Here is a 23037-nt window from a genome sequence, read left to right as displayed (position 1 = left end):
TGTCCAGTTGCAAGGATGGGTAGCAGAGGTAGTTCACATAGTAAGTTTATAAATAGACAACTTGCTCTGAGTATAAGCATTTTAGGAGGTGTACAATGATTGTGCTAATCTTGTAACATGAATAAATGATAAACATTAATGATGACTGCATTGTAAAATTCAGGACAGAAGTTCACAACTAAATGTGAGTGTTTATTTCTTACTCTAAGGTATAATTCTGTTTAAAAATTAAAGTCTAGCTTATTAGCTGGTAAATTGCATTTTATTTTCACCTAATTTATGAGTCCTGAGGTATTTGGACAGGGCTGAACATGACCAAAAAAAATGGTATATGCTACATTATTTCATTTGCTTTTGGTGTGGTACACAGAATAGCCTCTTTATTGTAGGAAGCTTTTTCTTTGTGAATCCACATAATTAGCAATCAAAGAAACAGCTACGAGTGTTGAGTGCAAATGTTTGAACTTTTATAATTTGTACGTCACCAATAAGCAGGCTGGCAGAGTTTGGTCATAAAGTTTTCTTTGAAAGTTCTCATTCCTGCTACAGCTTGAGTCATGGAGCAGATGCCTAATTCCATCTAATGAATGTTTCTTCAGACTTTGGAATTGCATTTTGCACTGTGAACAGCAGCCCAGGGCTTGCCTATTGCAGCATGAACCTTCTTCCCTCACACAGGTCATCCCTCATGTGGAGGCAGAGTTTGAATCCACTCTAGCAGGATCTCCCTTCTTCACCAAATGTTCATCTTTGTGCACAGACCAGCTACCCATTTCACTTCTCCTCTCTCATTACTGGATTAGTGGACTGCCAAAATACCTGGAGATGAGCAAAGTGGTCCTGCAAAAAACAGATTGACCTGATTTATAAAACCAGAAGATACCAAGAGGTGAAGCATTTGACCCAAGGGCATAGAGGAAATGTATGCCAGTGCTTGAAAACAGGTCCTCAAAATTCAAGTCTAGTATCCAGAGGCTTAGAAACCAAGGAGTAAGAACAGGCAGCTGTCACTGAACTATTGGTAGATTGCCTTGGGGAAGCAAAAGTAAAAAACCTTGTACAGATAGGGCCAAAGAGGCAAAAACATCAAACAGCAAGTCAAACAAAACTAGTTGCCTTGACTAGTCAGGTTTTCTCTACTTTATGCCTCTAAACTTCATGATCAGGATGGTCATTTTCATCATCTCAGTGAGTTGCAATCATCAATGGAGTGACACAACAAACCCAACAACTGGGGAAAATAACTCTGATCCCTTTGATTAAAAGTAATCAATAATGCAGCGTGTGAGAGGCTTCAGCAGGTTGGAAGGACTGGTGATTCAGGGTGAAACATGGAAAAGGCCAAGTGAGCAAAAGGCAGAGCAGCTTCTCTTCTCCGTTGGCTGCTGGCAGCAGGAGTGGGGACATGGCTGCTGCTCAGAGGCAATAACTCTGCCCAATATTGCAATCTATAGCTCACTGACCCCAAATGATTACTGCATGCTTCACATGCCTTCAGTAATTTTCTGCCCTGATTCAGCAGAATTTAAGCAGGCAACCCAAAGGAAACAAAGCTCTTTAACCCTGCTTAGAGAAATGAATAAAAAGGTGAAATCACAGCCCCCTTGCTTCCCCTCATGACTTTTTAATGTCATATCGGAGAGTTGGTTTTAAAACTTTTTCCAGATCTAGCCACAAGAGCGGCTGCCTCACTGATTCACCTAGAAATGGTCTCATAGTTAGGGATGAGGCAGCATCCAAAAAACAACAGCCCAGGGTACAACTTCAGCTTGTGCTTGTGCCCCGAGTCAGAGAGGTGCCAAGAGACAGGCTGAGCCCCTGAGGTCACTCCGGTCCTCCCGCACCTTGCAGAGGCCCTAGGAACTCTGCTGTGGTCAAGCAATTAATGGGACATTAAGGCAAAGAGAATAAATCTGGAAAATAACTGAGAGCTGCAGAGATTTGCACAGGCAGAATACTGCTGGTGAAGCAGGCAAAGTTGAAATTCTATTGTTTTTCCTTTAATTTCATTGCAGGACAAAAAGTGGTTGGGCTTTTTGGGGGCTGTCCACACTGAATCCCAAAACTTATATATTTTCTTGGGGTTTTGGCTTTTTTTGTTTGTGGATTTGTTTGTTGTTGTTGTTTTTGGTTTGTGGGTTTTCAGTTTAAATTGCCCATGTTGCTTAAAAACAAGACAAGGAGATCGAATGTGTTCTGAAGACATGCCTGTCCCCCTCCATGGGAGTGCCACATGCCCTGCACAAGAGGTACTTGAGAAGCTGTGACAAGTCACACTCATGCAATAGGCTCTGAATATATTTGCTGCTGTATTTGTAAACCCATGCCCACATTTGAGCTATTCAGATCAGTTCAGACACACAGAGTCACCTTCCCTGGTCATTGCTCAGGCATTGGTGGCTCTTTGGTCCCCGAAACTGTCTCTGGCTATCATGGAACAGGACTTGTGCAGTCCAGTGTGTAACCAAGACTGTAGAAACTCCTCAGTGTCTGGATGCAGGGAATTTCTCAGTTGCTACTTTGTCCTCTAGGCTTGCTGCTTTTCCTGTCCCAGTTTGATCCCATAGGTACCAGTCAGCTGGCAGGTTACAATCACCATCCTCAAGCCATCCCTGTAGCTTAGCCCAAGGCCTGAAAGCGACAGTGAACAGGCTTTTAATTGCTCAAATGTTCACTGCATGAAGCAAATTTTTATATGAATATTTCATACTGGCAATTTTTAAGTAAATTGCTACTCTCCACTGAATCTGCTCTATCCTGAAGGTGCCACCTGCCCTGGCTGCTAGAAATTATGAAAAAAAACCACTGGTCTTCCTCACACAAGATGGATTGTTTATTTGCAGTTTAATATCATCTCCTGTTTTTACTGCAGGCAGCAGCATTTCCTGATGTTAACACTGCAATCCAGATGAGTTTTAATTCTCTTCAGCTACACAAACATATACACATGTTCCTCCAGTACTCGGCAACAAAAGCAAAACAGACTTGACTTCTATAAGCATCAAACACAGCCCAAAGACTTGTACATAAAAATGTTCAGCACACTACAAAATTTATAGCAGCTCTTTTAGTGTGAGATGCATCACAGCAAAGTCTTGATTCAACCAAGTGTTTGATATTCTCATGCATCCATTGCTGCTCACAGGATTCCTAAATCACATTCCTTTAGCATATGTAACTTTAAAGGGGACCATTCACTTCATATTTAAATCTTACTATAAATTTCCCCAGAGGAAATCCTGGAAAGGATGCAGTCATCCTTATCAGGCAAGGGAGACAAATGTCCAATTTACAATGATCCAAAAGATTTGGACTAAAGAATGAAAAGGAATTATTATTTTTTTCCCCCACATTTGCAAAGTTTCTGTTACAATAAAGCTCAAGAATCTAGGTGCAAACACAATATCAGCATGGTAGCATATGGACTGTGGGCAAGGGAAGACATTTTAGATGACCCCAGCTGATTACTGGGATGTGGAAAGGAAGATAGCAGTGAATTCCTAGCAGGATGCTGACTCCTGTTTATAAAGGGCAAAGAAAGGCACTCCATCTACCACTGCCAGTGATGCCTCATCCTGTGTTAAAAACTTAGGTACACCTTCAAACAGGACATTTCAGACTTTTTAGGTGGTTGCACGAGTAATGCAATAGGGTATGAGAAGACCACTTTAACCATTAGAGTTGTAGCAGCTGAGGTAACTGTTCCTCACCTGATTCCTAGGAGTTTTTTCTGCTGTAAAGGAAAGGAAAATCAATTCACTCAGACTGTCAAAGAAGAGTACAAAGAACAGAAGGGGAGCACCCACATGGCCACCCACTTCTTCTCAGCTGGGATGCAGGTACTGCCTACACTGGCCTAATCCCTTTGGTGGAAAAGATCATCCCACAGGATGCCATTCCACATTCCCTGCAAGCTTAATTTTCAGCTGCTGTTGTCTCAACTTCTGTCCTGTCCAGGCTTCTTTCCTCATATCTAGAAGAGGTCATTTTTAAGAAAGACAGAGACCTCCTAGGACAAGAGATCCATCAATTTCTGCTTCCCACAAAGTCCTTCACAGTTCCAAGAGAAGCTTCTGATGGCAAACCTTCTCCAGAACTGGTGAACACAATATTACTGTGTAGAAGAAAAAATAAGATTTGTTTCAGCAGTGGCCAGTGGTCTTGAGACATATTGTATTAGGTTTTGGGTGAGAATATTGACAACTTAACCCAAGGAGGGATGTGAAGATCTAATACTACCTCTCTTGTACTCACCAATTTAGGACTCGGTACAGCCCATACATGCTGCTTGCCAGCAGGACACCTTCAGATGATTTGATTCTGGCAATATCATGCCATTTCTTCTATTCACAGCAGACTCCCTCACCAGAGGCCATGCTCTGGAAGCCCTCACTGTTGTTTCTCTCACTGTGGTGCCTTTGTAAATGCTGCAGCTTGTAGCTGCCATGTACTACATGATAAAATTAAGACACTCCATGTGATGTCCTGAACACTTCTCTGAGGGGAAGCTGCCTTCATATTTAGACTGGCAGAGCCAGAGTTGATTCTAATACAGCTGCAGTGGAAGAGATGTGTGAGAGAAAACCTGTTTCTTCCCACAAGGACATCCGTCCAGATCTCAGGAAGTGTCCATATATGTGTACCAGAACACATCCCCCTCTCCTGCCAGGACCACAATGAAACGAAGGATCCTGAAGGAAAACCTTTCTGCTGAACTTGTCCCTGAGTCTCCTGGTTTGAGAAGCACTCCACTGGGTGACAAGAGCCCTGTGGTCCATGTCCCTGCTCCCTAGATGAGTTCTCCACATTTCTTAGCATTGGTTCTATATAAACATAAACATTCTGCCACCCCACTGGCCCTGCATCCCCACTCCCAAACGGGTACCTCAGCCTCTCACCTCTGCTGCTAGAGTCTCTTAGTCCACCTGGAAAGAAATGCTACTGGAAGGAAAGCAGAAGAAAAGCAGTTCCAGATTAAAAAGTAATTTTAGGAATTTCAAAGCTGATAAATATCCAATTAAGATTACATTTACATAAGTTTAAAAGTTTAAATTTGCCACTGGAACTTCATTTTTAAGCACGTGAACTAAACAATGATACAAAACTCATTTTGCTGATACTTTGTGTTAACAGGAACTGAACCCTTCAGCCAGTCAGTGACAAATGTTCAAGATCAATTTCTCACTGGCTGATGCATTCATCTGTTGCACAGTGCAATTAAGAGAATAAGCCATGTTTCAGCCAAGGGGGTTGCAGCAAGACAATGATGGTGCTGAGTTAGCAAATGCACATCACAGAGGTGCTCAACCTGCTCCTGGTAAGATCTGGGATCCCAGCTTCATGCTGCCTCCATATCTGTGCAAGTTTCCAGCACTCTTTAATGACAGTCTAGTCCTCTTTATCTTTCTCTGTCCAATAATTTCTTTTAGTTTGGTGTTCAGCCTGAGCACTGTATTACCTGTGCTGTTAGACTGCAATCTTCCTCTCTGCTTGTTACATGAATCAGAGAGAGATACTGAAAATAAGAAAAATAAAATAAAATATAATAAAAGCCATAAGAATACACAAGCAACACAGTGATTTTTTTTCCTTCAGGTATTGTAATTTCTCTATGTTAAAGAGCCAAACTAGACCTCAGCAAGAAGTTACACGGGTAAATTAACCATACATTGTGCTGTGGCTGGATTTCTGTTCATATTTATCACAGAGCATCCAGCATGGCTGTGACTAAATGTCTCATGAAGAAAAACAGCTCCTCTCCCTACTTCAAATGTTTAACAGCATTAAAACAGTCAGATTATGGTTTCTCCCACGTTGTCTCAGAACATCACTAGACTGATCTGCTGTCCTGGTTTGAGTCAGAGTGAAGCCAATTTTCCATTTACTGATTTATTTTTCCTTCAGCAAGCTTTCTTTTAACTAGCACCAGAGTGTCCCAATTAAGACTGATAACAGCTGGAATGTTTTTCTAACTGCTGGGTCTCCAAGGTCACGCCTTTACTCTGCCAGCTCAGACACTATGGGGAGATCTATGACCCCCCTGTAGGAGGCTGAGTTAGACAGACAGCAAAACTGGCCAGAGATATTCCATTCCATATATCTACGTAAGCTCAGAGGAAGGTCAGAGATCACAGAAGACAACTTCCTTCCTGTTTCTTCCCTTCTCTTCCATCCATGCCCAGCGCATGGACTCTGTCCATCCAGCACCCTCGACCCTCAGGCTCAAGCTCTCCTGACCCTCATCACTCTGTGCTCTCTCCAGCAGCAGCTCTGGGATTTTTTGGGACTGTTCACAGCTCAGAAGGTGCTGTGGGAGTTGCTGGGGGGAGGTTAGAGGCTTTTGCACATATCTGAACACATTTGTATATAATTGTATATATTTTCTTATATCATTAGTGTTTAATTAAAGCTGTGTAGTTTAGTTTTCAATCCTGCCAAATCTCTCTCTTTTTCTCTCTCTCCTTCCCTACCTGGGTGAGAGGGGGAGGGAATGGAGAGCGTTGTTGTCAAGCCTGAGCCAGACAGTGACATCTGCAGTGCACTGCACCCCATTTCCTTGGATTTGAGCCCACCTCCCCTCCCTGAACACTCCTCTGCCTCTCCTGTTCTTTCTTTCCACAGCATCCTCAGCCCCTTGCTGGGTCCTTTGCTCATGCTGCCACCTGAGCCACACACTGTAATCATCAGCCACCATGTCCTTTACATATGACTGGACTATCACCCTTAGATACTCTAAAACATGAGAGCAAGTGGTCAGTCTAGGGATCACAGGCGATCCTTTTAGATTATGCTGGGTGCCACATACAGGCACTGGCTTGCAAAATGTTGCAGCAAAATGGACCTGGGTTTCTGTGAACTCCCAGAGAAATGACTCTTCCTGTGAGCCAGGCACTGGCTTAAGGAATGATTACTCAAAATGTCACTTACAACGAAGTCAGACTCAGATTCTATATCACCAAGTTTTCTTTCCTTTGAAGCTGAGTGTAAAGCCCTGGGCAATCATTGCCGCTTCAGAACGAGTTTAACTAATGTGCTAAAAAGCCACTGCTGTCAAAAAGAAGGGCAGCAATAGAAAATAGAGCCACTAACCTGCTGCCATTGACATTACTGGTCACATTCATTTTTACTTCAGCATGAGCAGATTCAGGCCTCGAGTATTCTCAGAGGAGAATCTTGGAAGCCAGTCATAGGGTAAAATTAACACCTGCTGATTGATCAAGATTTTAGTCATTGCATTTCCTAAAAGTAATGACAGTGATAAAAAAAAAAAAAAAGTAGCACATCTCTGTTTTCCCATCTGTTCAGAATTCACTGCTGTGGTTTCTACCTCTGTTATTTTATTTAAATATTCTTTGCTGTAGAGAAAATGGTTCCTTTGATGTTACAGTTGACCTTTTGGGTTTACTCTACATTTGTATTTCCTCTGAAATAAATTCCCATCTCTGCAAAAAAGAAAGGATAAATCAAACTCTTCTCCTTTAATCCTAGCTACTTCCTACATTTAAATCAGTGCACAAAGGTAATCAGATTTAGGATCAGCATTTTAAGTTTTCCCAACAAGCTTTCCTATATTAAACCATGATTCTACAGAAATAAGCCATTCCCTTCAAAAATTTACTCCTTTCTTACTCACTGGATTTCTGTAAGATTTTGGCTTGTCCAACTGTAAATTATCTTTTAATGAATACACCTTCTGAGTATTAAGGATGGTAGTGATACTTCTGGTAGGGAACACATGAGGATGAAAGTTCTCACTTGAGTATTTGGGATCACACTGTATAAACAATTACAGCATTCCATGCAAATCAGCAGTGAATATCAATTATACATCTGCTGCATCACAGAGGCAGATGGCACTTTAATTGTACATCTGAAACATTATGGACATTTTTTCCCCACTCCAGCCTCACTGAAATGGTGTCTTTTGCACCTAAAAATATCAAGGCAAAGTATGTGTACAAAGACTCAGCTAAGAATTCATTTTGGTTTGGAAATAAATATTCCATCTGAAAACCAATCATAATCTCTCAGATTCACAGCTCCTATGCAACAACCACGTTATCTTGATGTAGGTGAAAACTTTTATTGATGAAAAGCAATAGAGTGACTGTATAGGTCACACCACTCAGGTCTGAGTGTGAAATTGTCAGAGAGTTTGAAGACCTATGAGCCAAATTCTTCTGATTGCATCTGTAGAAATTGGAAATGTCACAGAGATAAGTAGAATAATATGGTTTTACACTCTTCTCCCAGCTTGATCCTTAGAGAAGAGAGATGAAGTCCTTCTCCCTGAGACAGGAATGGTTTTCTGCAGTAGGGAAAGTTTTATGGAACTTAGACTCCACTACAGCTACTGATCATGGAGAAATCAATAGTCACCAGCCTATGTATGAAAGAGCTGCACTGGCTACCCAGAGGCACTTGCATTTGAACACAAATACCAGCAGTGTTATGAACTCTTACTTAATTGAAGATCATTAAAAATTAAAATTGCTTTCTTATTCAGAGATGACTATATATTACTCTGTTTGCAAAAGCTTTGGCAATTAAGCCACCCCTGCTTCATTATACATGGATAATAATGCATTTTTCAAATAGGATTTGCTCCTTACTCCCATTATGTACAAAACTTCTGGGTTTTCATTTGTCTGTGTGATCATAGAGTCTTAAAATGTCCTGTAACTCTCTGATATCAGTTTACATTTCATCATGCAAGTGGGTAGCACTCATTTCCTCCTCTCCTCCTCAAATGTATTTGGGGTTAGCTACAACAGACACATTTTATTTGCAATCTGAGCACAGATGCATTTTTGGGAGAAATGTAGAAAGTGAATGACTGAAACCCACATTGGAAAATGATATGTTCCTGCTCATGGCAGGGGGGTTGGGATTGAATGATCTTTAAGCTCCCTCCCAATCCAAACCATTCTGTGATTCTGTATCTCAGGTAAGCCACTAAACAGAAACAAATAAAACAGGAACATTCAAAACAGGTTCCATGTCCAAGACACCAGGCACCTCTGGACTTCACAGCTAAGAATCAAAGCTCTCAGGAAAATTTCACATGGATGATTCTTTATTTAGCTCTTCAAATTTAAATGATGCACCCAAAAATTCGTAACTCCCTAAAATGACCAAGGAAGTCCAGTAGTAAAATGTTGATGAAAGTCTGGGTCAAAATATTCCCACAATACAACAACAGTTGTGTGGGAACCAACGGGAGCAACATGTTTAGTTTTGGGTTTTTTCTTCCAAAGCCATAGACAGCAGAGACTGCATCTGGTATTAGCTACAGAGAAGGAAGAGAATTCAAGAGGAGCAATTCATCAGTAGACTCCAAATAAGCCTTTGCTTACATCCTGCAGTAAGTGCAGGTGACAAAACAAGCTTCTACATCGATCGAGAAGGCAATTCAAGTCTCTTCATGCGGAATAATTTAACTCTTGACTCCAAACCAAAATTTCAGAATGGAGGGAAAAAACACTGGTAGGAGCTTTAGCAAGTTACAAAGCTTCCCCGACATTTTTCTTGTGTCACCACTGCACCTTCTGCTCTCTGTAATTTTGTCTATTTAGAGCTAAAGCACTTCCTCACAATCTCTTTGAAGCCAGCAGTCTCAGAATACGGATTCAAGGACTTTTGCCCTCAGGAAATAGTCACTCTCTTTTAAATACACAAGTAGAGAAAACAGAATTCAACATAAACCTGTATTTAGTATAGTAAATAAGTGCTATTATTATTAATATATTGTTGAAAGAAGGTAATTAAAACAAAAAAAAAGGTTTTTATTATTCTTTTTGTTTTGTTAGCACTTTCTTTGTCTTTAAATAGAAAATGAAAAATTCTGAACTGCACTGGTCTGTCAGGGGAAGAAATAATATTCATCCCTCTCAGAAGTAGAAGCTCTGGAATAAGCTTCTCAGAAGAAGCTTCTCCTTCTCAGAAGAAGCTTCTTCTTCTCAGAAGAAGCTCTGAGCCCTCATCACAGGAAAGGTGTGGAGCTATTGGAAAGGGTCCAGAGATGGGCCCACAAAGATGATCAGAGGGCTGGAGCATCTCTGCTATGGAGACAGGCTGAGAGAGCTGGGGCTGTTCAATCTGGAGAAGAAAAGGCTCCAAGGAGATCTTATAGCACCTTCCAGTACTTGAAGGGGCTGCAGGAAAGCTGGGGAGGGGCTTTTCATCAGAGAGGGCAGTGATAGGACAAGGGATAATGGTTTTAAATGGAAAGAGAGAAGACTTAGGTTAGACATCAGGAAGTAATTCTTCACTATGAGGGTGGTGAGGAACTGGAATGGGTTGCCCAGGGAGGTTGTTGATGCTCCATCCCTGGAGGTTTTTAAGGCCAGGATGGATAAGGTTTTGTGCAGCCTGATCTAGTGTGAGGTGTCCCAGCTCATAGCCAGGGGGCTGGAACCTGGTGATCTTTAAGATCCCTTCCAACCTTAACCATTCTATGATTCTAAGTGTCATTTTTAAATTTAATATTCAGTAGAAATATCTCCCTCCTCCTACAGGGAATCCAACCTACAGAGAAGTTTGAGGGACAGCAAAAAAGCAAATTTCCCTGTAGCTCCAGCTTGAGCTGAAAGTTAGAAGCCTCTCTGGAGGCAGCAGGATAACTAGACAAGAGGTTGGTTTTTATGAGAAGGCTGATTTTGGTTCATCACCAAAATCTTGGAAACTCAATCCAAGCCTGAGATATCAGGACACAAACACCACTGGTCCAACATGTAGCAACAATAGTCCCACCTGCTGCACAGCCACCTTCCCAGTGTCAATGTCTTGCTGTTAAAGAAGCCAACACAAGGGATCAGTTGGCTTGTTTGTACAGTCGCTGGCTGTTTTTGTACAGTAGTTGTCCAGCCCCCTGGGATTACTAGTAAGAAGACAATCTGTGCTAATCCTTTGGAAAGGCCAACAGTTTTGGTCATATAAAGCTAGCAGATCACAGAACTATAGAATGCTTTGGGTTGGAAGGGACCACAAAGATCATCTTATTCCAACCCCCCTGCCATGGACACGGAGGGACACCTTCCACTAGACCAGGTTGCTCAAAGCCAGATCCAACATGGTCATCCTTGAAAACACTTTAATTACTTTGTCTCTTTTTAAAAGAAAGTGGGCAATAGTTTTCTCCTGAAAATCAATGTAAATGCAGAATAATTGAGAACAGTCTTTGCTCCCAGATCTCTGAAATGCAACCAGACCAGGGAAAATGGGCTCTTTAAAATCTCATGCCAACTTTTTTCTGTTACAATAGCTCACATTACAGCAGTAATAATGACCTTCTCTAGACATTTCCTTGAGTACTAATGACCTGGGGTTAATGGCCCAAGGCACAGTTTCATGCACTCAACTATCACAGCCAGCAATTAATTACCAAGATATACAATGTGCCTCGACCACTATGGCTCAATCAGCCTCATATTATTCAAATACAAAAAAACATTTTAATCTTATTTACTGTGAAGCTGTTCCCTATTTTACTTTAATATATTAGACTAAAAAAACCTTGAACCTGTATTAAGTCAAGCATATGTTTTACAACACTCCTCTATTAACTCCAGACAAATTATGGGGAGTCAAAGCTGAGTGTCTTGCAGTATGAGGATCATCACAGCCTGCCTACAGATAGAAAAATATTGTGAAGCAAAGCTCCATGTGAATTGTGCCTCTGCACTCACCAAACTGCCCTAAAAATAATTTTCATCTCTCTGGTGGCTGCAAATAGATCAAGAGGAGGGAGGACAGCAGAGGATGAGCTTCAGGGAGCAGCTCTTCATTGGCAAGAAGTGGGCAGTGTGTATTGGGGTAAGGATGGAAAGGGGTAGGGATACTCTGTCTTTATTATATTGTGTGCTGCTCCAATAACCCTCCAATGGATTTACAAAGAATATCAGAGTAGATTATTTTTGCCCCCAGCTTTATGACCTCCTGTCTTATTTCCATTCATTATGTTGCATTATTTCAGCCAGGCTTTTGCAATGTGCCCTGAAAAAGCCCAATGGACTCAGGTATCATTGTTCCTCTCAGTTGTTGGTATTTCAGAGCAATCACTAGTTTTTTGGCAACCTGAATGGCTAAGGCCAGGCTTTAGAACTAGCACTAGGAGCTGCTGGCTTTAATTTGGGGATTGCCATCTTTAATCCCATGAAGGATGTAAGAAACTGATGAGTGTTTTTGTGTAGATCTATTTCTCTGCATAAGTTTCTGGCATTTACCATGGCTCTTTTTCCATGAAATACAGACAGACTTTTCTGTAGGTCTCTTTCTGTCTCGGAAGCTTCTTGAGGAAGATCTGGTGCTTTGCTGCATTCCAGCAAAATTTTGGAAATGCCACTTGGCTACAGCCATTGCTGTTGGGCAAGTGTGTGCTAGTGGGGTTGTCAGTGGGAATGGCCCTTCAAACAGGAAAGCAGGAACCTCCCTTCATGTGCTTTCAGAGTTTCAGCTTCAGGCCAACTCAAGAATTCATTTAAACAAGAAACTGTATGACTTGAAGGTGAGGATGGGTTCAGATTAACTTGATACTCAGTGCCATTAAAATGTGTTTGTGAAATTACTGATTTCAACACAGTTCTGCAAGTTTCTGTGCTTGTCAGTGTTTAAAAGCAGACAGAATTAAGGGATGTGGAAGCAAAATGGATGCATCTTTCTAGAGGGAAGCAGGAGAGATGTTTACCCAAGGTTTGCCAGTGATGGCTAGGGTGGAAACACTTGCCTGGAGATGTTCCTGTGTGATCTACTCTAGGTGATCCTGCTCTAGCAGAGAGATTGGACTAGATGATCTTCAGAGGTCTCTTCCAACCCTGACAACTTTATGACTCTGTGAAACACTTATTCCCCAGCAGCATTTATGGTGCCATGGAGAACCAGGGACAGCATGCTGGCTGGGAGAGCCTAGAACTCAGTCCAGCCCTCTGACTGACCCCACACCCAGCTGGTGCCTTCTCTCTTCAGTGAGACACATGAAACCAAGTGGCAATTGCTGGTCCTGGCAGGATCCAAAAGTGTCCCCAGGACCAGCCAACTGAGCACAGCATTTATAGGTGACAAATCACAAAAATCTGCGTTTCCATGGGATGTACTGAGGAAGGATCCATGTGGGACTTCTGTCCATCTCTGAGCCCTGATGTGCTAAGCTCATTAGCCTGCCAGAAGGCTGGACTGGTGCCACACTGAGAAGTACAAGTGCAGTAATTATGGAACTATGACATTCATGACCAGAAGGCAAAGAATTGAAAAATTGCAGTTCCCCAATGTTACAAGTCCTTCTTATGCATTAGTAGCTATTGATAGACCTGCATTTTAATTGTGGCAATTACAGCATTTTTAACATTTTATTTTGGTTTAGGGACATCAGTCAAGGTTTCCAATGCATTTCATTTCTAAAAAATCACAGTGGCAATATTCTTTTATATATTATCAAAAGCAGTTGTCATATTTAGTGATCTTTTCAATCTGTTAATGTTATTTTCTTCCTAATTGTAGAAAGGCTCCAGTTAATCACAATGATCATTTACTCAAGTGCCCACTAATTCTCTTCTACAAATAGTGATGCTCTATAGCATCATAAAAAAAATATATAAAATCAATCAACAGCCACATCTTTGATGAGATAATTTTATCAGTCACCCAAAATGAGCAGCTGGAATTAAAAACACAAGCCATATTCATAATAATAATTAAAAAAATAATAATAAACCAGTAATCCTTCTTACTCCTGATTTAAAGCATAGTAATAAATAAGAGAATGTGCAAACATTATGGACTGCTTCTTCTACAGTGTGTTCCTGCAGAGGGATAAGGGAAAGAAAATTGATGGCATGCACTAGAGCAGAGTGGAAGGGGTAATGATTTTGTAGTCCTGCAGCTGAGATGGGGAAAAGGTGACATCCACCACAGGGAAGCCAAGAGCAATCCCAGGAAGTGTTTAATCTCGTTCAGATGAATTAAATCACTGTTTGAAGTCCAACTGCAAGTTTAGAGAGGCAAATAGTAAAGTTCAGATACAATTCAGTGTTACAGGAGAACTTATCAAGAAGAAATGGCTGCATTCCTGGTCCACAGTAACATGCAGCCACAAGGATTTTGTTCTCTCATCCCCTCCTCCAGAAGAACAACCAGCACAGCTCAACTTATTGCTGCTCACGAAGCCTGTTAGCAAATTACTGCCTGACTGAACGAAGGAAGGAGCTGGGGAGGAAGGGAGATCCCTGCTGGCACAGCTCCTCCCCAGGCACCTCCCAGTGCCACGGAGCATTATCATCTCCTGCCCAGACCTTCTGGGAAGGATGCAGATGAAGCCCACACACCTGCACGGTGGAAATAGCTGCAAAAAGAGCACCAAGAGGGCTGCATAATCACATCCACTCTCTGTTCAAGCATCTCCACAGACATCATTTTGGGCATGAATCTGAAGAGGGCCAGATGTCAGCAGTGCAGGCCAGTTTGGATGAGCCTTGTGCAGCCTGGTCTAGTGGGAGGTGTCCCTGCTCATAGCACAGACGTTGAAACCTGATGATCTTTATGGTCCCTTCCAACCTCAACCATTCTATGATTCTGTGATTCCTGGAGGAAGGCGTTATTCATTCCCAAGCAACACCCATTCTGCTTACACCCAGACCCCTGCAGACAAGTCACACTGCTTCAACATCAGATGAGAGCTGCAATAACTCCAACACAATCCAATGGCAAGGAACAACTGGGTTTTGTTTCTGTGGAAGGAGTGTGCCAAGCACAGCTTGCCTTCCAGGTCAACATGGTCTGTAGATGAGGTCGCAGCAAGGAGGTTTGAATGTCAAGGCTTTTGCATACTGTCAACATAGAGATGATTTAAGCCTGAGATGAGAGAGGCAGAAAATTACCTCATCCCTTCACTGTAACCTTGCTGTTCCCAAAGGCTTTAATATGATCTGTCAAGTCAAGCTGCACTGCGGCAATCTATCTAGAGGTTTGAGTGAGACAGAACATAGTTTTATGGTGGGGAGGGTCAGTCCTACATCTAAATGGGGCTTAGAAACTCTATATCTTTTTAGTTAGTTACCCAACTTGCCTTCACAAGGGCAGGCTTCAGGCATAAAACCTTATCAGTCAAACATGTGAAATAACGTGAAATATCCAGAAAGTTGCCACATCCAGCACCTCAGCAGCCAACAAAGCAGGCTGTGACCCTCACAGCATCTGGTAAAGATACAGATAGTGTCTATGAGAATGTTTTAAAGGAGATCCTACAGAGTTCAGTGCTACATTTCAAAATTATCAGGTTGAAGAGATCCATGCTGTTTAGCAGACTACAGTGTAGCTTTGCTTGAGGGATGGAAGGATGATTCAGGAGAACCATCATTAAAAGGAGGACTGGAAGCACAGCAGCACACTGGGATTTTCAGTGAAGAAAGACACTCAGGTGCCAATTATTTATGCTAAGGCTTAGAAACCAAGCAGTTTTCACATGTCCTCCTGTTGCTGGTGTCTGCCTTAGGCATCCATTGCAATCCCTTCGGTTCAGTAGAACAAGGAAACACTGAGGTCTGCAGCCCTGATGATGGGCTGGCCTGCCAACTTCTCCCTCCTCATCATGGGCATCATGAACACCACTGCCCCAGGTAATGCTCCACATTGCTTGTTGGCAGCCTTTTCCCCCCTGAGGTGTAGAGGTAACCGAGACACCTGTGGTTAGTGTCACCTAAGATATCTTGCATTCACCTCTATTTCAGCCTCAGCTTTGAATGCAACTCAGATAAAAAGTAATGAATTTCAGACAATTAAAAATGTATATGGTTCCCTGAAATGAAAAATGTTCCTCTAAACACAAGCAGTTGTCATTAATTAATTAATTTACAAGTGTCCTTGCTTTCTAAATTGTACGTTGTTATTTCTTCAAGGAAATATATATATTTATGTGTACATATATGTGTGTGTGTGTGTGTACCAGAGAGAGCAAAGCTGGATTATGAGTCCAGTAAAGTTTCAATTTTATGGAGGGGGTGAAAGGAGCTAGCTTTTCTGGAAACAGAAAACCATGCTTCTCTTCCTTAGCATTTTAAGATCATTTTGGATTAACTGGTATACACTGAGCTGTATATCTTGCTCATCTGAACTTCTGTTGCCGTTTAACACAGATTCATTAGTGCTAGTGTTATGACCTACAGTAATTTGAAGGTCAAGTCTCTAAGATCTATTTTCATGAGACACAGTAATGCTGTCTCAAGAGACACCAGGTGTCATAACTTATTATGCTGTTAAAATGTGTACAATCAATATCTGCAGCTTTAAAATTTTACAATATACTGATAAGGTAGACATAAAATCCTACCAGTATTGCACTTGCTTCCATCAGCATTAATGATCTTGACATAGCAGGTGTCACCATTCTTAACAAGACATGGTATTTGCTATTTCATGCTTAGATACTCCCTCCTCTTGGTTCACAGAAATGGAGGAAGCTCAGTTTTAATTATTTGATAATGCTACAGGCAGAGCCACTTTGGGCACAGTTCAGCCTAATTTCCTCCATGCTGAACCAGGCAACATCCCTCATCTGCTGTGGTGTCTGGAGCAAGTTAGGGGCAGGAGTCCTACAAAGCCAGGCACAATCCAGAATCCTCTGTCATACATGTAATTTACCAGGATGGATGAGTTGCAGTTATAATTTCAGATTGCAGTCTCCTTAGGAAAACAATATATTTATGTCAGGAAAGTTCATGTTTAAGACTGAAATTATCCTTCATTGACCATTTTTCCTGGCCTGGGAGAAAAAAAATAGTAAAAGATATCATTAAAACAAGAAAAAAAAAATCATCTGAGCATTTAACTGGGTAGGAAACAAGATTCAATAAAAGCAGATTCAATTTAGTGTAATCATTTGTATGGTCAATATTTATTCCACTAAACTGGAGTAGGACCTGTCCACCTAAGGCTGCAGTTTTAATAATATTCTCCGGTCTGTTAATGGTTGCACAAGCAAAGTGCAACTCCCCACTGACCTTCTGTCTGGGAGGTGCTCTAGGCCATGTCACAGCTCCATGTCCTGGGTGGCATTTACCAGGCACAGGTAAGTCATCATGAACTGTCATCATGGCTGGTACCCAGAAATGCCACGTGGCTCCTTGTGCAGCCCTCTCTGCTGGGTCATGCTAATGCTAGGTACCCATGTCCTACAGATGGCTCTTCTACAGGAACAAAATCCCATCTGCTGAAAATGCACGTTTCTTAGTTGACCAAACTCCTAATTTGGGTGATTTAACTTTCTGTATCAAGGCCACTAGTGCTCCTGTACCTTGGTTTCTTTACTTGCAACACAAAGTGCTTTGAGGTACCCCATGGAGAAGGAGATATTTTCAGACTGGTTTTGATGCAGCACTGCCAAATGCTGCTGCTGATTAGGTCTCTTAAAAAGTGAATGGTTGGATGCACATTCTGCATCCTATTGCAGAGGAAATGCAGTACTGAAATACTCCTCATTGCTAAAAGAAAATTCACTCAATGGAGAAAGCCCATCAAAGTATTAGAAGCTACTTCTGCAGACTTCCCAAAGACATCTAATCCCTTAATCTCTGGAGGATGGCAGCTTTAGAAGAGATGCCATTACAGTTGCTCATTGTGGGATGAATTATGCAAGAATTTATTATTGATTCCAGGGGAGCCTGCTCAAGCATGCAATCAAAGCCAAAGCAGAGCAGAGGGAAAAGAACAAGGTTTCTATAGGTAACTAAACTGATTCACAACCCAAGAAAATGCCAAGGAAAACAATGCTGTTTGCAAAGTGGTATGTTTTACATACCAAATCACCTTTTCCACACCCATAATCAGCCTCTAGTACCAGACAATCCTGGAGCAGAGCCTGGAGAGTCATGCGAGTCCTCTCACAACCCAACATCATCACCACCCCAACCATCCATAGATTCAAAGTCAGGAACCCCTTTAGCTCTGCACCCCCAACCCAACCCAGCCTATCCACCTGGAGCTGGGAGACCACAACAGCCCTGCCCAGGGCTGTGCCCAAGGTGAGGAGACCCAAGGGGTCCAGTTTACAGGTCAGAGCTAAAGAAATTCTTGACCCACCTCAAAATGACAACTGGGACAAGGCAATATAACTGCAGAAAGCCATGTATTAAGAGGGAAAATTTGTGGCCAGCTTGGCACCATACCAGAGTTTTACAAGGTCTGTTCGAGGAGTTCAGAGACAGGGGAAGGAGAAGTTTACTGTGAGAACTAAGAAAGTAGTGAAACGAAAAGCATATGCAGCCCAAACAATGACACAGGGTGACAGGCACCCATCCATTTATCTTTGAAAGAGAAATAGAGAGAGGCCATTTAAAAAGCCAGGAAGGCCAAAAGTAAGCAAGAGGAAATAAAATGAGCTTACACAGCAAGCCAGTCACTGGCAAATATAAAACAAGCCATGCAGAGATTTAATAGCACGTTTAGCAATTTGAGTAATGGACATCAAATTTCTGTTCTCAACTTGACCTTTGTTAGCAACCTTAGGCACTACAGTGCAATTATCCTGCAGCATTCCCTTTACTAAAATCATTCTGTCTCAGTGCTAGGGACCATTTCCTAACACCATCAGCAATTAGATCAGTAATAATAATTGTAGAAATAGATATAATACCCATATATCTGTGCACTCACGTGCGTGCACACATGCCCTTTGCTTGTAACAACTCACCAGTGGAAACATTACAGTGACATTTCCGCAGGAAAAACATCCAGCAGAGATCTAACACTAAAACCATCTCTGAAGCTGCTGTAGAGAAAATGGCAACATGATGGGGAGGGGGGAGGAAATAAAATCAGGAAAGCTAAGCAACTCTCTAATACCCCACCAAAAGGGTTTATTCTAATTGCAACAGAACAGTGGCATGTTTCTGGACTCAGTTACATGTTTTGCTAAATAATCTTCTTTGAAATATTATAAATATGCACAACTTTGAGAAGTAGGTCAGTGGCTCAACATGTTCTAGCTAATAGCTCAGGAAAACACTAGTCATTACTCCGTGGGTTGCAGTCAGTAGCAGGTCTGACACACTCTGCAGCTAGTTGCATTAGAGGACCATTCCCCAAATGTTACCACACCTGACTACCCGGTCACAGTTAACAACGTACTCCTAAAGCAACAGAGAAATCAAGCTCTCCCTCTTGTCATTTAAGTTGTCTCACAATCACCAAGGGCAAAAGCAGGAGAAAGCAGAAGAACGTGAGAATTCAAGACACTGATATAATGAACAAAACGAAAAACTACAGCTGAGGATAAACCCTGAATGCAAGCGTCAGCTCTGCCGGAAAGGTGACTTCCAAATCCTGCTTTGAACGTTGGTCCAGATGCATTAAAACCCATCACAGGAGGACCACCTCTGTGGCAGCACCAGATGAGTCCTTTGCAAAGTTCCCTGGGACCTGTAAAAGCCAAGCCATGGCTCACACAAAATCTTCCCGTGGATTTGGTGCCCCGAATCCCTGCGATGCAGCTCCCTTCACCCACATTCCCCCCCCCCACCCCCTTCCTAAATGGATTTCTGCAAGCACTTACCATCAGCAAGCTCAGGGCAGATTCAGGAGCACGCTGCACAGCCATGGCTTCTTTTCCCAGGTACAAATCCTCCCCACGACTCGGTCAGCCCTCGGCCCTTCGGCACAGCAAAGCATCCACAGTGCCCACAGCTAACTGCAGGGAGACAAACCCCAAATCAGGGTCGGAGAGCATTTGCAAGAGGAGGAGAGGATGGATGAGGGGGTGGGGAGGAGAGGAGGGAAGGAAATAACCTTCTCAGCCAGGGAAAGAAGCTTAAGCTAGGCCAAATTTTACACTAGAGAGAGGAGGAAAATGAAACTGAGAGCCTGCTGGAGAAACAAGATATCGGGAACTGCAGGATATTTAAAGCTCAGGCACACGCCACCACAGCGAGCAGCAGCAACACAGGACACATAGCAAACACCTACATGACAGGTTCGGTCCAAGCCATCCTCCCCCTGCCCCAGCACGCAGACTACAATTAATTGCTTTTAATCACTAGTCTCCTTCCTCCACCTCAAGAAATGCCGAGGTTGCATAAAGCTGCCATGCCCCTGACTCTGCACCTTCTTCCCTAGTGCAGAAACAATGTCAAATATCCCAACGTACCGCTGCTGACAGGGTCAAATCTCTTCTCTCTTCTTGCAGAGCCCTGCCCCTCCTGGGTTTGGGAGCAGATGCCTGCATCACACAGACATGAGCAACGAGGGAGAGGAGCCAGCACCGGGAAGCATCCGGCGTTCATTTGAGAGCAACAATTACCTTTATCATATTGAAGCGAGAGGTGGGTTATGTACTGACCCTTTGCACCTTAACCCCCCCCCAAAATACGTCTCTTCCCCCTCCTCCTCCCCCTTCTCCTCCTCTCCAAATGGACTCAGCTCCCCGTGGAGCTAACACACTTCCCAGAAACATGTAATTACAGGGTCTGTTGTGTTCGCGCTCTGATCAGGCTGCCGGTATCGCATGGAAGCAGCAGCCAGGCAGCCCCCCCCCACCCTCCCTTTGTCAGGCAGTGTGCTGCAACCCCCTGTGTTACAACCCCCTGTGCTGCAGCCCCCTGTGTTGCAACCCCCCATGCTGCAGCCCCCCGTGCTGCAACCCCCCATGCTGCAACCAACCCCCTGTCCTGCAACCCTCTGCCGAGCTCCCACCACTCCAGGGACCAGGACCAGCTAATTGTGAAAATCTGGCTGGTTAAGACACAAAGACAAATTAGCCTTGAAAATAAGCCCCTTGTTTAAACCTTAGCTGTAAATGGACGGTGGCTTTCTGGAAGGTTTTACAATTAAACAGACAATCCTGGTAGGAAGGCCAGTGTTCTCACTAGCTGTGCCCTGCCACACCTGTAGGACCTCTATTTTGCAGGGCTCAAAAAGCCTCCTGGGCTTCAGTGGTTCAACTCTTCCATCTCCCTTCTGAACAAGCAGAATTTTGGCTTAATTTCCTAGAATTATAAGCTTTGTGTAACGACAATGCCTGTTCATCCTGCAGCTCCCACCTGCACATTCGTCCCCCACCCCCATGATTTTGGAACCCAATTAAAAGTTTAAGACAAATTCAACCAGAGTTGAATTCTCTGACACATGTCACTCCTGCAACTTGTCTAGAAATTGGCACCAGGACAGAAAAGAGAATCAAATTGCTGTCCCCTTGAAGGCAGACAGAAGTCACCCAGCCCTTGTGCTTGCAAGCTGCATCTGGCAGGTCAGCTGTGACATGTACCACACTGGAGTATTTATTTGCCCAACCTCTCATTGCTCAGCTATCACCATGTTTTAGGAAAGGGGACACAGAGACATGGGAGATTGCAGACATTGCCCTAGGATGCCCAGGACACCTGTGGCAGACACACAGCTCCCAGCATGCTGTTCTTGAGCCAGGGGTCCACCCTGCTTGTAAGGCATGTATAGAATGTGGAATATGGAGAAATTTGGTTTTTTCATATAAACACATAGACCAGTGAAATCCCTCCCAAGCTGCAGCACCAAGCCTGAGTGTCTCATGGTGGTGGCAGGGGTTTCCTTCCCCTAGTAGCTTCTCCACTAAGAGAGGAGGAAGCCACTTGCACACAGAGGGGACACCTCTCAAGAGAAAGTGTAGACACACTCATGGGCACAGGAAAACATTTTCAGGGGTCCCACCCTTCCCTGGCCTTTGTTTACATACATCAACATTCAAGGAGAGTCCCTGTTATCACACTTGGGGATGGCATTTACTGCATCTTTTCTGAGACCTGACCTCCTTGACTGCAGTGAAGATAGCTCCCGTGAATGAACACTAATGCCAGCAGCTGCACTTATCTCCACCTTTGGATGTAAGTCATCTCCTCTGATAGAGAACAGGGGCCCAGCTTCCCAAATGCATCAGGTACTCAAGCATCAAAGAGCTCTGGGCTTCAGTGACTTGCTTTAATCAGACCAGAGAGCTGAGGCAGAGTTTCGTGGTGCTTTCCAACCATAAGGCCTATCTTGGCCATCTTCAGTGGGTTATTCTTGGCCTCACTGTCATCTGATGTTTATGAGCTACCATACGGTGTGATCTGCTCCCTTCCCTCAAAAGACATTTGTCTTCATCCCTGAAGAACAAGTTACTAATTGTGATAAGGAGTAGACTAGCAGGCTACTTAAATGTCCCTTGAAAGGGCAAAATATGCAGAATAAAAGATGAAGGTCTAAAAAACATCTCAAGGCATCAAATGATAAAATAGGTAACTAAGCCTTTTTTTTAACAGTATCATGACAAATATCCCAAAGCTATTACATTCATCCCTACATTAACTAATCTGAAGCACTGTAAGGAGGTGGCTGAAGAAACAACACATTCAGTACCTCAAGTCTGACAAGCAAGGTTTCTCCTTTCCCAGGTGATTTTGAGGCATCACCCTATCCCTATATTTTCGGACCCATCTGAAATGAAGAATCTGGAAGTGCAGCTCTCTTTTCCACCTCTAGCTCCTGAATTCACTCTGTAGTTCAGCAGGGTCCTGAAAGTCTCAGGGTAGTTGTCATAACTAGGGAGTCATCTGTAAACAAATATATGATCTATGGCTTCAAGGTCAATCTGCAAGCTCACCTACAGGTTTGCTACTTCCTGTTATTTAGATGAATAAATTTCATAGCACAAGAGGAAAAAAAAAATTATTATTCACTGTAGGTTGTCAAGAGATAAAATACAACACCTTTTAAAAGGTACTTACTTGGTAGAGGGTTTAAATACTACAGATTCGTGGGTTTGTTTCAAGGTCTGAACTTATGACATCAGAAAAAGAGTTCATTTGCTGTGAAACAGGTGTTACAAGTGGTTAATAAAGTAGCTGTGTACAATTGCTCAGAGAAAATATATTATGGCAAACTCTGGATTAATAAGAGTTGAAACCAGCAAGAAGACATAAAGCACTTGCAGAAATGTATAAGGAGAGGGTCCTCCAGTGCCAACGTTATCACTGGCATTCCTTTGACACGGATAATAGAAGCATGGATGTGCTGTGCCACAGTGGGTCACTGTCGTTAGAGCTG

The 23037-nt window shown here is 42.9% G+C and overlaps 1 protein-coding gene across 1 annotated transcript in view; it reads right to left on the bottom strand.

Annotated features, from left to right (window-relative positions):
* Window positions 1-19636, bottom strand: part of FRMD4A (FERM domain containing 4A) — a 383479-nt gene extending 363843 nt beyond the window's left edge. Inside the window, exon 1 of the mRNA XM_051608133.1 lies at window positions 19538-19636. Coding sequence (XP_051464093.1) covers window positions 19538-19582 — 45 coding nt within the window. The 5' untranslated portion in view covers window positions 19583-19636. The remainder of the gene's footprint in view (window positions 1-19537) is intronic.
* Between the last annotated feature and the right edge of the window lie 3401 nt (window positions 19637-23037).

Source organism: Apus apus, chromosome 1 (assembly GCF_020740795.1).
Source record: "Apus apus isolate bApuApu2 chromosome 1, bApuApu2.pri.cur, whole genome shotgun sequence".
Lineage (NCBI taxonomy): Eukaryota > Metazoa > Chordata > Aves > Apodiformes > Apodidae > Apus > Apus apus.
This window is presented reverse-complemented; position numbering and strand designations above follow the sequence as displayed.